This window comes from Cynocephalus volans, chromosome 3 (assembly GCF_027409185.1).
Source record: "Cynocephalus volans isolate mCynVol1 chromosome 3, mCynVol1.pri, whole genome shotgun sequence".
In the NCBI taxonomy this organism is placed as follows: Eukaryota; Metazoa; Chordata; class Mammalia; order Dermoptera; family Cynocephalidae; genus Cynocephalus; species Cynocephalus volans.
In genome coordinates this window covers 43,825,910-43,840,315 of record NC_084462.1, presented here as the reverse complement: position 1 = coordinate 43,840,315, position 14,406 = coordinate 43,825,910, and the positions used below count along the sequence as shown (strand labels likewise).

The following is a 14,406-nucleotide window of genomic DNA, read 5'->3' as shown; positions in this document are numbered from 1 at the left end:
TTCTTAAGTATGCTTTCACTTATTCATATTCCTTTGCCTCTCTATGCTGTCTTTCTGGGTCAAATTCTTCAGTACTGTCTTCCAACTCATGAATCCTCCATTTGATTCCTTTATCTCTAGAGTTCATCCAATGTTTTGAGTTTTTCATTTTATTGACTCTGCTTGCCAGTTCTGAGTTTTCCTTGTTGGTTCTTTTTCCTATCTATTTGATTTTGTTTCATAATTCCCTGTTCTTTTAAAATGTGTGTTACTCCTTGATTTACACCCTAAAATAGCCATGTAAGAGTGTGGCTCACATATGTCACTGGCTATGTGCATAGGTCTGTCCGCTATGACCAATCAGCTTGGTCTGGACCGAGAAAACCATGCAGGACTGGTCAACATGGTCTGACCCATCAATATACTTGGAGAGCACAGGCCATGTCATTATGAAATGATATTTGTGATCAGTGCAATGTCAGAGACACAAAATTCATTTCAGGGTGCTTGTGAGTGAGGCATTCAAACAAGTTCTCTGCAGAGAACTTGGCTTTGCTGAGTTAGACAGATTAGAAAGACAGTGGATCTGATTTCCTCTTGGGCAGAGGTTTGTTTATTCTGAATTCAGAGCCAATAGCCCTATTAGTTTTGAACAGACTTAAATGTCTTTCCACATTTGGGCAGAGCCACACATTTGCCAAGAGAAGGGTACAGTAACATGTTGTTATGATACTCTGAGGACAGGGGACTGTGCATTATTTATCTGTTGTCCCTCCACCCTATATCTACCACACTTCTCAATACAAGTTTATTGGCTTACATTTTAAAATGGTCATTTAATATATGAGTCATGATATAAATGTATTTTATATACTTACCCTATATATTCAGATGGGTGTTGCAGCTGCCTTCGGAGCCTCTGTCCTAATTGAGTAATGTGGCCATTGTACCCTGTTGAAATTGCTCTAGGGCCATTATATAAGCCACAACAAATTGTCCCAAGTCAACGCTGTGGCCACACCTCACATGTATGCATTGTATGTGTGTGTATGTGTGCATGTAGATATATATATATAGAATAAAAATGCAATATTGTAATGTAATTTGTGTGGATATATTATATACTTATTTTGTTAAAGAAAATATTGGCAAAAACCACTAACGTGTCAAACCAACCCCATTGCAACATTTGCAACACTCTCTCTTCCCTTTCCTGTATCGCAATTTAATAAAATGACATTTGGCTTCCACTGAGGTTTCAAAATCTTTCAGTATTTGATAGGTCAACAGTTATAATCATATGTTGACTTTGCAATATACTATTTTAATGATGTGTTAATACATAGCGATCCTTGGACGGGACTTCCAGAACTGCTGTTTCATAACTATCAACTGGCATGTTAAAACTAACCTCAGTGGCGAGATAGCCAATTGCTGGAGGTACATCATTGGCCAAAGGACTGCTGAATGTGTGATTGGCACACACAGAAATAAGCTGGAAGTGAGTGCCCAGGGACCCCTAAAACTTCTAAAGAATGGTTAGTTTGAAGGACCCTTGGGCAGTAGTTTGAGAGGGAATTTTTAAAAGGTCTTTGCAATCCAAAGGCTTGGTGAAACAGCCCCCAGAGCAGCTCCCACACCCTGGAGACCTACGAGTGGGCCCTCAGTGGGCATTTCCACATCTACAGTGGGGCCCGAGTCAGAAGCGGATCATCTATTGAATGGTGATAAGCAGGGGGATGCCATTTATGTTTTTATGTTTATCTGAAATTGGAGAGGGTGGGGAAAATGTAGAAAGTGGAAAAGGAGGGAAAGGGAAGGAGAGATGGACGTGGGGAGGGAGAAAGAGAAGAAATCCTGATACAAGAAAGAGATGGAGCAAAAGGGCAAGGAAGGGATTTTGAGAAGAGAGAGAGAGAGACAGAGAGGAAGGACGAGGAGGAGGAGGAGTAAAAAGGAGCAGCTTGTTGGAAGCCTCAGGGACCCTGTCATTCTCCGTGAGCCTCCCTTGAGCCTCCTGCATGCGTGTGGATGCAGCCTCCGCGCCGCCCGCAGCAGGGCTGGCTGCACGTGAGCAGCAGCGACGGGCGGGTCCTGTGGCAGCCCTGGTATGTGTGGGTGAGGCTCCTCCTGACGGCTCCGCCAGGAAGCAGTTCTGCTGTGGCTTGACTGGCCTCTGTCTGTAAGGGATTCTCATTTCTTTTCCCTACAATGGGATGGATTCCCCAGACTTGATTATCTAGTCTTTTCCAAGGGAAATCCCATGTTCTCTTAAGGAATTACAGGAGGAAAACCTAGTTTCTTGGTCATTTTTAATGTTATCCCTCAGAATGGTGAGGCTGCTTGGGCTCTGCAGGGGTGGTTTTTCTGTGGAGGGCTTCAAAGCCAGGGGACGACAAGTTTGTAGTGCATGGGGGAATGAGAGAGGTCCCCGCTCAAGGAAATCCTACAGTGAGCTCCCATGTCACACTGGGTCCCTGCCAGACATGGGGGCTTGTCCCGACAACACTGTGAGCTGCGTGACTAGAACTTTTATTCTGGAAACACCAGAGGGTGGCATCACATCGATTTACAAAGATCCTCACCGAACCACAGACTTTTCTCTGCCTCCTGAGTCTGTCACTCTCCTGTTCCACAGATAACATGAAAAAGAGAAAAAGCAGCTTCTAGATTACCATGGCAACCACCTGGAAACACCTATTTGTTGGCAAGGGATGGTTGACAAGGGGGAGAATTTGAAAAAAGGCCAACATCTTTTTTTCATTGACTTGAAGCCGGTTGTCCAAATATTTGTATCATTTGAGGTATAAGCCAAAAACATTATTGAATTTAGAGTGCATTTTTATTACCCAGTGCAAACATCCCAGTACGGTCTTGGATTTATCTGAAAATAATTTAAATGATAAAAATTAGAACTAGCAAAGGATAAGCATATTCCCTTAGCACATGCACGTGCTGGGCACCAGTGTCTACCCAGTGGGACACGATTTCTGCCCTGGTAGAGCTTACTTTCTGGATGGGAAGACAGACAACACACATGTGAGAAAGTTAACAGAGTAACTCTAGGTTATGACAAGCTCTGTGGAAGAGATACAGCAGCTACGATGACTGGGAAGCCACATTACACAGAGCATTCAACAGGCATCTGTGTGAGGAATAACATTTGAGCTGGGACATGGAGGTGCAGATAAACCAGCCGTGGGAAGAACTGTGGGGCAGGGTGGCATGATCAACAGAGCAAACAGCACCTGCAAAGGCCCAGAGGTGGGGAAGAGGTGGGAGGCTCATGGGATGGAGAGCAGACTGTGGCTGGTGCCTGGAGGGGTGCAGGAGGGAAAGAGTCACACTGGCCTGAGAAGACCACAGGGGCGAGAGGCTATTGGAGGGTTTTAAGCAGGGAAATGGGAAATGTCATTGATGTTTTTATGTTTTATGTTTTTATTATGACTTACGTTTTTCAAATATTACCCTGGCTGGGGTGTGAAGATTGTATCGGAGGGACCCAGAGAGGAAAAGGGGCAACAGTCAGGAGGTGCTACTCTCTGAACATGTGTGCCTCCCCCCACCCCAAATTCATGTGTTGAAACTTCATCCTCAGTGCAGTGGGGTTGGGAGATGGGGCTATCAGGGAGGTGACTGGGTCTTGAAGGCAGAGTCCTCATGAATGGGATTAGCGCCTTTATAAACGAGGCCCCAGAGTGCGCTTTGCCCTTCCGCCATGTGAGGCTGGAGCGCGAGGCACCGTCTTTGAAGTGGACACTGTCTGCTGGCGCTTCCTCAGACTTCCCGGTCTCCAGAACTGTGAGCAATACGTTTCTGTTTATAAACGACGCAGTCTGAGGAATTTTGTTATAACAGCCCTAACGGACTAAGACAGGAAGCTACCGTGGGGTCCCAGTGAGATGTCTGTGACTTGGCATGGAGAGGTGGACAGATTGGAGACATCATTTGGAGGCAGAACCAATGGTATTTTTTGGCTGAACTGGATCGGGTATAGAAAGGGAAACTGAGGAAACAAGGATGACTTTGAGGTTTTAACATCAAAACCTAGTAGTGCTGTTTACTGATTTTGGGAAACCTCCAGAAGGAAAGGAGGGAGGAGACTGGAAACGTAATCTGGAAAAGTCTAAGTCTGAGGTACGCAGTGGATACTGCGGTGTGCTACACAGACCCCCTCCAGGACTGAGAAATTCACTCCCCTGCTTGCAGGAGGGGTGGCTGCTCACAGCCGAGGCCATCCCCAGTCACTGCTCTCAGGAGAAGGGAGTGGTCTCTCAAGATCATGCCCCTTCCCACGATGTACAGAGGCCTGCCCCATTGCCTCCATGTGGGACAAGGGTGAAGGGCCATTCCGGCTCCACAGCTCCCTGTGGTACTGGCTGAGCCCCCGTTGTGACTGCATCTGAGTTCCCTGTCTCCCTGTGCCCAATGCCATCCTTTCACCACATAATGGTGTTCCTGAAGGCACCTCCCAATAAGCCTCCTGCCCACAAATCTCCATCTCAGAGACCGGTTCCTGAGAACCCAAACTATGGCATTTGGTTCCTGCCAGGAGTGGTCTCAGCAAGCAGACCTGACATAGAATTTTGGAAGTGCCTCACCTGCCAGCTGGATGCAGGGAGCCCACCATGGAGGGAAGCCCGTAGCTCTGTATGGGCAACGGTTCAACATTCACTGGTGGTGTAATAGCTCAGTCATGTGAAAATGTAGGGAAATAGAAATGAGAAGGCAAAGAAATCAAATGGCTGTTGCTTTGGTGATGCTTTGGAGAAAGACAATAGAAATGCTGCTGCTGCTTAATCACCAATTTAAGTGAAGTTTGGAAATCAGAGCTTCTGTGGCAGCATAGAACAAGACTCTCATCTCTTACAAGTGGAGGGCAGGAAAAGCTGAGGATCAGACTTTAGTGATAGTGACTATGGAAGCTGCAGAGAAGGTTAAATTCTCAGCCCTAGCAGGTTGGTTACAACCAGGTCAGGACGCAGATTAGGAATGTGGTACTCTTTCCTAATCAGAAAAGAGATCAGAATGGAGATATCTAGGTCAATGCTCTAGAAACTATAAAACCCCACATTCTCCAGAATCTTCCCAGCCTGCAGAAGTGGCCCTCTCTTCTCTATTAAATCTATCGCTGCTTCCTTGCTTGAAGATGATGCTGAGGCCTATGCCTTGCAAAATAACATGAATACCCTGAGTCAGATTCTGCCCCTACCTCCCCTCCTGGCCACCAGACAGACACCTAAATCACAGGATAACCTAGCTGGGGAAGGAAAGGAACTAGATCCCAAAAGAGGTGCAAGACCTGGTAGACACGTGCATGCAGACACCAGGAGGGTGTGCATGGGACCAGATCTGAGGGTGCTAGATCTGCAACAGTGGAACGTAAAGATGGAAGGTTTGTTGTGATGGGAGCCCTCTCCATGGATTCAACTCCCTGGTGAGGACCCTGGGAGGCAGATGGCTTGTGGAATCTTGGGGAAAGTGATGGTCACACAAAGTAAGGTAGGAGTGCTATGGTGGGTGGTGGACAGAGGGATTGAAGGGCTCAGTGGGTGGGCCTGCTGTGGAGGATGTCCTCTGTAAGGCTGGAGCACCTCCCCAGGCTATATTCCACAGGAGGCCCATGGGATACTCCATCTGCCAGAGCAGTAAGTCTGTTCTGGTGAGAGGGCACCAGCAGCGAGGAGTAGTTGAGTCATAGCTCTCCTCCACAGGTCATGGCTGGCAGTCAAGATGGTGAAAGAGAGGGGCTTTCTGATAGCAATGGGGTTATTAAAAGGATCCCAAAATAATAGAAGCCAGCTGGTGGCCCTTAACAGTTAGAAACAGGGTGGGTGTAATGATCAAAAAGAGTGGCAAGGTCAGAGTAGCAGCCGGGGAAGCCTTACCTGTAGGTAGGTTTGGAGATAGTTAATTAAACCATCTATAAGGGTAAGATAGATGGACAGCCACCTGCAGATGTGCTGGCCAACAGCCCTGGCTGAGGTTCTCACTCACAGCTGGCATCAGCTGCCAGACATGCGAGGGTGTAAACCTTCTGATAATCCCAGTCTCTCCTTGTTCTTTGAGCCAGCCCAGCAGAAGTGAGCTGCCCTCACTAAACTTCCTGCCCAAATTGCAGATTCGGGACAACTCTGAGGGGCCATCCCAGTCCCAGAGCTTCTTGTGGACTATCCATGTGAAGAGGTAACATGTGAGTGTGAAGGTCAAGGGAGTGGTCAGGGCCAAAGGTGTTCATTTGGGAGATACCAGAATACATACAGTTTTGAAAGCCTTGGGTCTGGGTGATAGGGCTTAGGGAGAAAGTACAGAGAGAAGAGAGTGGAGGGGTGGGCTCTGGGAAACTCCGTCCCCTACAAGAAAAGTCAGGAGAGGGTGGTACCCCAGGAGAGAGCTGCTGAGAGCTGGAGAATAGGACACTAAGATGTCTACATGATCTGATAGCATGACACCACTGGTGACCCGTCAAGGACAGTGTTAGTGAAGAGCAGGAACAAAAGCCACAGGAGTGGCTGAAGGGGTAGGAGGTGGAGACAGAGTGCAGAGCCCTGATGGGGGTCAGTGACACTATGCGGCTGGCGTTCCAGGAAAGCTGGCCACTGACTCCGTTGTCAGGTAGAGGAGGAGGACCAGATGCAGGTGGATTTGTACCTTGCAGCAGAAATGTGAGGCTTTTACTGAGACTCTTTGCAGAGGGAGAGCGCCACTGTGAAAGATTCCAACCCCACCCTTCTAGTCTGAGTCACGAGGTCAATCAACAAACCCACAGAGGAAGTCCCGACCTTTCCCTCCTTGGAGCTCCTGCCACTCTCACTCATTCCCTGTTGTGGGGCCTCCAGGCTTGTCTGCCTAGTGGGACCAGGGGCTCCTGAGCAGGTCTTTTGTGTTCTCGGTAGTTCCAGGAAGCCCAGTAGAAGCTCACTCAGCACTTGCTGATGGGGGGCTTGTCAATTTCATCTAACAAACCAGAATTGCAAAGGGCCACCCAGGAATTGAAGCAGCAGAAATTACCTGCCAATGGGGCTGTTAAAAGTCAACTCACCAGAGAGATCACAACACTCAGAGGAAGGAGAAGGTTCTAACAGGTCATGGAGGCAGGTGGGCGATGGTTTTTGAGAATTAACACATACCACAGGTCTCCTGGCAACCGGGGGGCTGTGGGCAGTTTGTTGTCTGTTCAACAAATTGCTATTTAGTGAAGTTTCTGGGTGCTTCTCCAGTCCTAATAGGAGGCTCTCTCATTTCCTAGGTGGGGAGCTCCTTCTGACTGCAGGAGGAGATAAGTGCCCACCCACTCGAGCTGTGACATCCCTGCTCCTCGTTAGGCCCAGATGGAGTCCAAATGGTGCAGTCGTCCCCGTTGTGATTGGTTGGTGCCATTGCCATGTCCCCAGTGCTGCGCGGTGGGCAGGGCCAGGACTCACTCTCACACCCTGCTGGCATGTCAGGGTTAACGGCTGTAGAGCCCGGCGTAGGAAGCAGGCACCTGCTCTGCCACGGCCTGCACTCTCCATGTCAGACACACAGGCTCATGGCACAGATGTCAGACCTTCACGTCACCACCCAGGGTTTTGCAACCACCCAGGGATGAGGCCCAGGACTGAATGATTTGTTAGCACTCGCTTGGGGAGACAGCAGCCACCCAGCAGGAGTGCATTTACCAGCCCTCTGACATGGGCCACAACTGTGGCCAAGTCCCAGGCAAGCCAGGTGACCACTGCAGCAGGGAAGGAGACAACCCCTCACCAGCCCCTGAGGACTGGCTTTCGTCTTTTACTTCACAGACAGCTTAAAACTGTTATGGGAAAACATTTTATTACAAATAGTCAACTTGCTTCCAATGATATGATTCATTTTTCATGTATAATGACATCCAATGTTTGTCTTCTGTTTTTTCTTTTTTCCTTTCAAAACCAGCACCAAAAAGTAAAAGAAAAATACCATGGGTACAGTATGTAATGTAAGTTAACTAATAGAAAATATATACATTTGACTCTGAACTGAAAATAAAGAACAATGATATTATTGACGTAGAGGATCTCTTCCTGTGTTCTGCTACTATCAAGCCATGGTCAGCTGAGAGGGTTTCAATCTGCACCAATAAAAATAGCACCATAAGATCGTGAGACTCGAGTTAGTAACACACCTGTGCAACCATAGGTACAGTACTTGAGTGACAGTACAAGGTATTGTTAACCCTACAGAGACATTGCTGTTGTAATCAAAGTTTCAATGTCTCTGTATAAGGTGGAACGAGAATGTCGTGATGGCTTCATGAAATAAATCATCGCTAGAGCCATAGACAGAAGGTGGGCTGGTGGGTTTCAAAGTGCCAGCGCTGGTGTGAGCTAAAAGAGCTCAGAAAGATGCAGACTTTGGGGAACCAATGGGCTGTTTAACAATCACTGAATCAATCATTTTCATTCTGAGCTTATGGGGCCCTTACCAGGGGAGTCCAGTTGATACAGTCAGGGTGGCCAGGGGGACAGTCAGAGGCACCAGAGTAAGTGCCCACTTAGGGCACATGCACGTGCTTGCTTGGCCTGGGTGGGCCCACGCAGATGAGCAACGAGGCCACTGTGGTTTCCTTAGCTGGCTGCCCTGGCTCTGTTCCTTGGCTCTAAAAGGCTAATGTCATTTGGTAAATTTACAGCCCATTTGGAGCTGAGGAAAAATTGAACCCCAGCTCCCCAAGTTTGAGAATTTTGTGGAAATGGATTCAGGGAGTCTGCTGGTGGCCAGGCCTGAGCTGGGGAACACAGTGTTTTGCACAGGCCCTGGTATTACCCCACAGGATGGGCCACTCCGTCCTGACATTCTCCTAGTTTTCTCTACAGAGCACCTAAGGGCGGGGGGGGGGGGGTGTCTCTCAGCACTGTCTGTTGATTCAAGCAGAACTGAATAAATTCCCTGCCATCCCCACCACGTCTCTGCCTCTGGGGTTTTAAAAATCAAAAACAAAAGCACAGCTCATACGATAAGGTTGAGAAGGCAGAGAGGTGGTTTTTTTCTTCCTTCTAATTTAAGCTAACCCTAAAGTTGTGACATTAAAAAATAAAACAGAAAACAGACACAGCACCAATAAATCAAGAAGCACTTGGAGCTGATCCCATGGAAATGAGCCCAAGTGCAAGCCTCTGTCTGAAATCTGGGGGGAAAAAGGGGGTTTCTCATGGTAAAGTCCTAGAACATAAGCACCCAGGAAATGCCCACCAAGTTGGAGAGCAAGGCAGTCCTAAAATTTAGGGTCTCTGCCCCCAAGTCTGGCCTCCTGCGGCAGGCAGGGTCCCACCATCTTCTTTGCTCTCAAAAAGAGGCACCCTGGTCATTTGCTCTGGACTTCGGGAGAGGGAAGAGCTCTGTGGCAGGGGTGAGGGGGCTGCAGGAGGGAAAGATGACTTCATGCCTTTCTGAGCATCATCCTGGCCCCACCTAGAAGATGGGTCAACAGTGACAGCCATGACAACAACAGGCACTGCAAGGTCTGGCCTACGGGAGGGCTCAGAGGGTATGCAGCGACCCCAGCCAGGCGGTGGCCCCCCCATGGCCCTGGTGCGCCAGGCTGAGTGGTTCACAGAGGAAACCCACCCCATGCCAGAATAGTCAGGCCTGACTCTGCAGATCCCAGGCCTGAGCTTGCATCCTTGGAGGTCCTAAATGTAATTTTAACTTTGGATAAACGGCCAAGGTCAATGGAAAGCTGCTGGGGTGTGACACAGCGTCTATAAGGTGCAAAGCTTCATGGAGTGCTGGCTACAGTGGATGCCCCATCAAGCAGAGGGGTAGCCCACGCACCCCTGACAAAGCTGTCCTGAGCTCCCTTTATGTGAGGAAGCAATGCCATCGCCACAATCGGCATGGGTCCTGTGTCACAGCACCTTGAAGAAAGGCTCCCCTCTTTCCCTATGTGGTGGACAACAGAGCTCTGAAATTTCGATGCCTCCCCAAACACAGACCCTCGTAGAATATTCTCCCCACACGAGTGGTGTGGAGAAATACTTGGCGCTGATGTCCTTTTTGGCCCACGCAGATTAAACTCCCAGGGCCAAGACTTCCAAGGCATGGATGGCCCAGGATTTAGAGAATCTGTTCTCAGAGACGGGCAGAGAGGCAAAGTCCTGATTTTTGTGTTGTCAAGAAAGTTAGACTAAAGGGAACGTGGGCTCTGGCAGCCCAGCCCTCTCCAGAGAAGCCATTATCAGAGACTCACTGACATCTGTCCTTCCATCCAGGGTGTTGCTGGCTGTCAGAATAAAGCCTCTTTTAACATAAAATGTCTCATTTTTGGGCTATTCCCCCCATGGTACATCAAGCACTGGGAACTCAAGTGTCAAAAGAAAGCCGAGACAGAAGTGCTGCATGACGTCTCTCTCTTCTGACAACTGTCTGCCAGAGGCGTTCCCCTTTGAGGTACATGGAACCTTAGAAATTATCATTATTTTGTGACTCATGCCTATTTTTTCCTTACTGTAGAAAGCCATCCAGTGGCTGTTACAATATATTAAGTACAAGAGCACTAATGGCAAACGTCAAGTCCACTCTCAAGTTCTAAGCGACTGGATTCCGGGGCGGCCTTGGGGAGCACAGCGTGCTGTGGGGGGTCCTGGCCTCAGGGCTGGTGCACTGTTGGTGGGTGGCCTTTCCACTCACTAAACGCCAGGCCTCAGACCAGAGCGCTGAGCGAATGCCAGGCTGCGCGTCATGAGCTTGGTGGTGGAGGCGGCGGGCGCATCTTGTTGGCATAGAAGTCCCGGCAGGTCTGGCAGCAGCGCTGGTACCACCGCATGTCCTGGCAGAGGTTCTTTTCTCGGATGACCCGGCAATACACCGTCCACTGGTCCCGCGTGCATTTGTAGGTCAAAGCAGCTAAGGGGGACAGCAGAGAGACAATACCCAGGGATTAGGGATGGCGTGGTTGCATCGTGGTGTACACACAGGGATGGCCTGTGGTCTGACGGTCTGGGGCTCTCTCGCCCTTGTGCACACATCAGTCAACCTTGCACAGACCGATGAGATCATGCCACCACCAGGGGCACTTTTTACTACAGGTGACCCACCTCACTATGTCCAACCCAAGCGCTTGACTGAGTGTGGTGGTCTGGCTGCCTCTTCACGGGAAAGGGCACTGGCCACCCTGTTCCTGAGCTAAGCAGCACTTACTGTTATCTTGTGGCCGAGGACACCATTACTGTTGGCATTTATAAAACAGATGGCACAGAGCTGTGGACATCAAAGGACCCACAAAAGAACGAAGTCAAAGTACAAGTAAGCCACCCAGATCGCCTTCAGGGTCTTGGTAGTATGGAGAGGCCCTACTCAGAAGAGGTCTCTGAGGTTACCAAGCGGGCTCGTGCGTGCACACGCCAGCCATGCACCTCCACAAACCCCAGGGCCTCCACCCCAAAAGAAGCTGCTTAGCAACCCCTTTCTTTTTCCAGCATTAGGGAAAGGGGCTTTGGGTAGGAAGATATTTCCCAGGGACTTCTATTTGGAAAAGCAGAATCTCTGTTAAAAGGCATCATCAGATCAATGTCAAATGATCCTCTTCTCCTTCTCGTACCACTGGCCTGCGGTGTGAACTGGAAAAGGGCCAGGTTCTGAGTACTCAGGGTCAAACTGCTCCCACAAGTGCTCCCACCTCTCCACCACATCTGCCAGCTCCCGGGCATCAGCCTGAGAAGGTCCTATGCATACATTGTTAAGGCCTCATCAGCGATACCCCCAGGTCTTTCGTCTTCAGAAAGAAGCACTCCCTTTCACCCCCCTTCTGCACAGGGGTCCTCAAAAGCTGGAGGAACCTTCTGTGTGGGCAGAGGGGACAGTGGAATGCTCAAGGTCCTGTGTTTGAGACTGCAGTTAGAAAATGAAATTCCACCTCTGAAGCCTCTTCTCTTCTACAAAACTGACAAATGTCAGCCTTATACGACAAATAAGGCCCAAGAAGGGGGCTTTCTGGCTTACAGAACCCCACTGCCAGCAAAGCACACAGCAGGAACTGGGGCCCGCAGGGGTACTCACCGAGGCGAGGGGAGGTGATGGTGTTGGCATTGATCTTGTCGTTGCAGACCTCCTGGTGGCACTGTCGGTAGGCTGCCGGCTTGGAGAGGGCTGGGCACTCGCTGCCATGGCGCCCGGTGACCTTGTGCATGCACTGCACCACGCGGGACTGCAGGCCCTTCCCACAGGTTGACGAGCACTGCCAGAGACAGGGACAGCCTGAGCTGGGGGACTAACCAGAGGGCAGGGATGATGGCTTCACAACGTGGCTGCCCCTGGGCCTGGCCACATGTGTCATTCCCTGGTGCTTGCAGTAATTCAGGGCAAGAGCACCAGCCATCTGATGGGAGACTGTTTCATGATGTATGAACTGTATGTTTATGTCCTTCCAAAACGCATATGTTAAAGCCCTAACCCCGAGTGGGATGGTATTAGGAAGTGGGGCCTCTGGGAGGGGATTAGTGTTGTTCTCCTAAGAAGAGAAAGAGACCAGAGCACTCTCTCCTCCCTGTGAGGATGCAATGAGAAGGCAGCTGTCTGCAAACCAGGAGGAGAGCCCTCCCCAGACACCAGATCTGCCAGCACCTTGATCTAGGACTTCCAGCCTTCAGAACTGTGAGCCGCCCAAGCAGACCAAGACATAAGACAATTGCTGAAATATTAATTCACACTGGTTGCATCTCACCTCCCACCTCTGTTCCAAGCAGAGAGCCAGGCTTTGAATTCTTGAGAAAGGGCAAGATGGCTCAGTGGCCTCCAGGAGGGACAGGGCCTGATGACCACAGGGGTCTCCCCAGCGCTTTCTGCTGCCTGAGGCTCTGGGGCCTTTGCCTGGTCCTGGTCATGGACAGGAGCCCAGTGGAATTGAATTTCCCACAAACCTGAAGGAGGATTGGGACTCAGAATTAACTAAAGCTAAAGAAAATAAAGTACAACCTCTTGTGCATACCAGAGCTAACGTGTTAATTTAGACACCAAATCCCTAGTTGCTGGCACCTCCAGTACTTGCAGCCCTGCCCTGAGGAGGCAGAGTTTGCTAAAACCAGGTCAGTGTGGTGAGCAGATGTTCCCACATTCCCAAGGAGCAGACCTGGGAAGACTTTACTCTATGGTTCTGTTCTCCCTTCCGTTCCCCTTCACATTCTCTTAAAGTACAGTAATCCCCCCTATCGGCAGGGATACGTCCCAAGACCCCCAGTGGATGCCTGAAACCGTGGATAGTGCTGAACCCTGTATACTATGTTACATACATACCTATGATAAAGTTTAACTTGTAAATTAGGTAAAGACATTAACAATAGTAACTAATAAAATAGGACAATTTTAACAACATGCCAGCATCACTCCTCTTGTGCTTTTGGGTCATTATGAAGTAAAATCAGAGTGACTCGAAGCCAAGTGCTGTGATACCGTGACAGTCCATCTGACACCTGAGCGACTAGCAGGCGACTAGTAGAGACAGCTCAGATATGCTGGACAAAAGGGTGATTCATGTCCTGGGCGGGACCAAGTGGGACGGTGCGAGATTTCATCACGATACTCAAAACAGCGTGTAATTTAAAACTTATGAATTTTTTATTTCTGGAATTTCCCATTTAATATTTTTGGATTGTGGTTGACCATGGGTAACTGAAACTGCAGATAAGAGAGGACTACCGTATTTCCCAGGGAGGAGCCTGCCAGGTATCCAAGTCCTCCACCCTGATCCTGCTCTCTGAGTTCTTGGACCTCTGCTCGCTCTCTGAGAGCCCTTGGAACCGTGTCTCCGTTAAGTTGGGCTCTCCCCAAGGAGAGAGCCAGGTCGACGTGTGCACTCTCTCGGGTGTTCCCCAGTGCCCATACAAACCCTGAGTTACAGACTTCTGGGAGCTCTCTGAAAAACTTTAATAAAGCAAAGGCTGTGGACACAGCAGCCCAGCTGGAGTTCATAACAGCAACTCGGGGTGGAGAGAGGGGAGGGGGCCTGAAGGTTTGGCCGTGGGCCCTGTCCTGAATGCCATATGTAATGAGGACAGCAAGTACCATCCAGATCCCATGCTTCTCCATGTCTTCCCCACTGGGCCTGACCACGCCTGTGCTGAAGGAAGGGCCTTCCTGGGGGGCTACAAGGAGTCACCTGGCACAGGCTCAGCAGAAGACTGTGGTGTTACCACCATGTCCAAGTGGGTACCATCTGCTCCCACAGAGGCTTCTCCAAGCCAGGTGAATCCCTCTGCTTTCTTGTCTGACAAGCAGAATCATGTGGGTTTTTTTTTTTCCCACTTTAGAAGGATAATCAATGTTGCTCTGAAGGGGCGCCAGTCTTTAAATAAGTCGGAAAAGATCTGGGGAAACCACAGCAGCTCTCCTGTGGTCCCTGGCAAGTTCAAACCAGAATGGGCTCTCTCCCCGACAGGTGAGGCTGGCCACAGTACCTTGCTCCACATCCCA

General features: G+C 49.6%; 1 protein-coding gene across 1 annotated transcript in view; it reads right to left on the bottom strand.

Annotated features, from left to right (window-relative positions):
* Nucleotides 1-10,622: 10,622 nt before the first annotated feature.
* ADAMTS17 (ADAM metallopeptidase with thrombospondin type 1 motif 17) overlaps nt 10,623-14,406 on the bottom strand; it is a 316,365-nt gene continuing 312,581 nt past the window's right edge. The window contains exons 21-22 of the mRNA XM_063091528.1: nt 11,998-12,175; nt 10,623-10,845 (exon numbers count right to left, since the gene is read on the bottom strand). Coding sequence (XP_062947598.1) covers nt 10,679-10,845; nt 11,998-12,175 — 345 coding nt within the window. The 3' untranslated portion in view covers nt 10,623-10,678. The remainder of the gene's footprint in view (nt 10,846-11,997; nt 12,176-14,406) is intronic.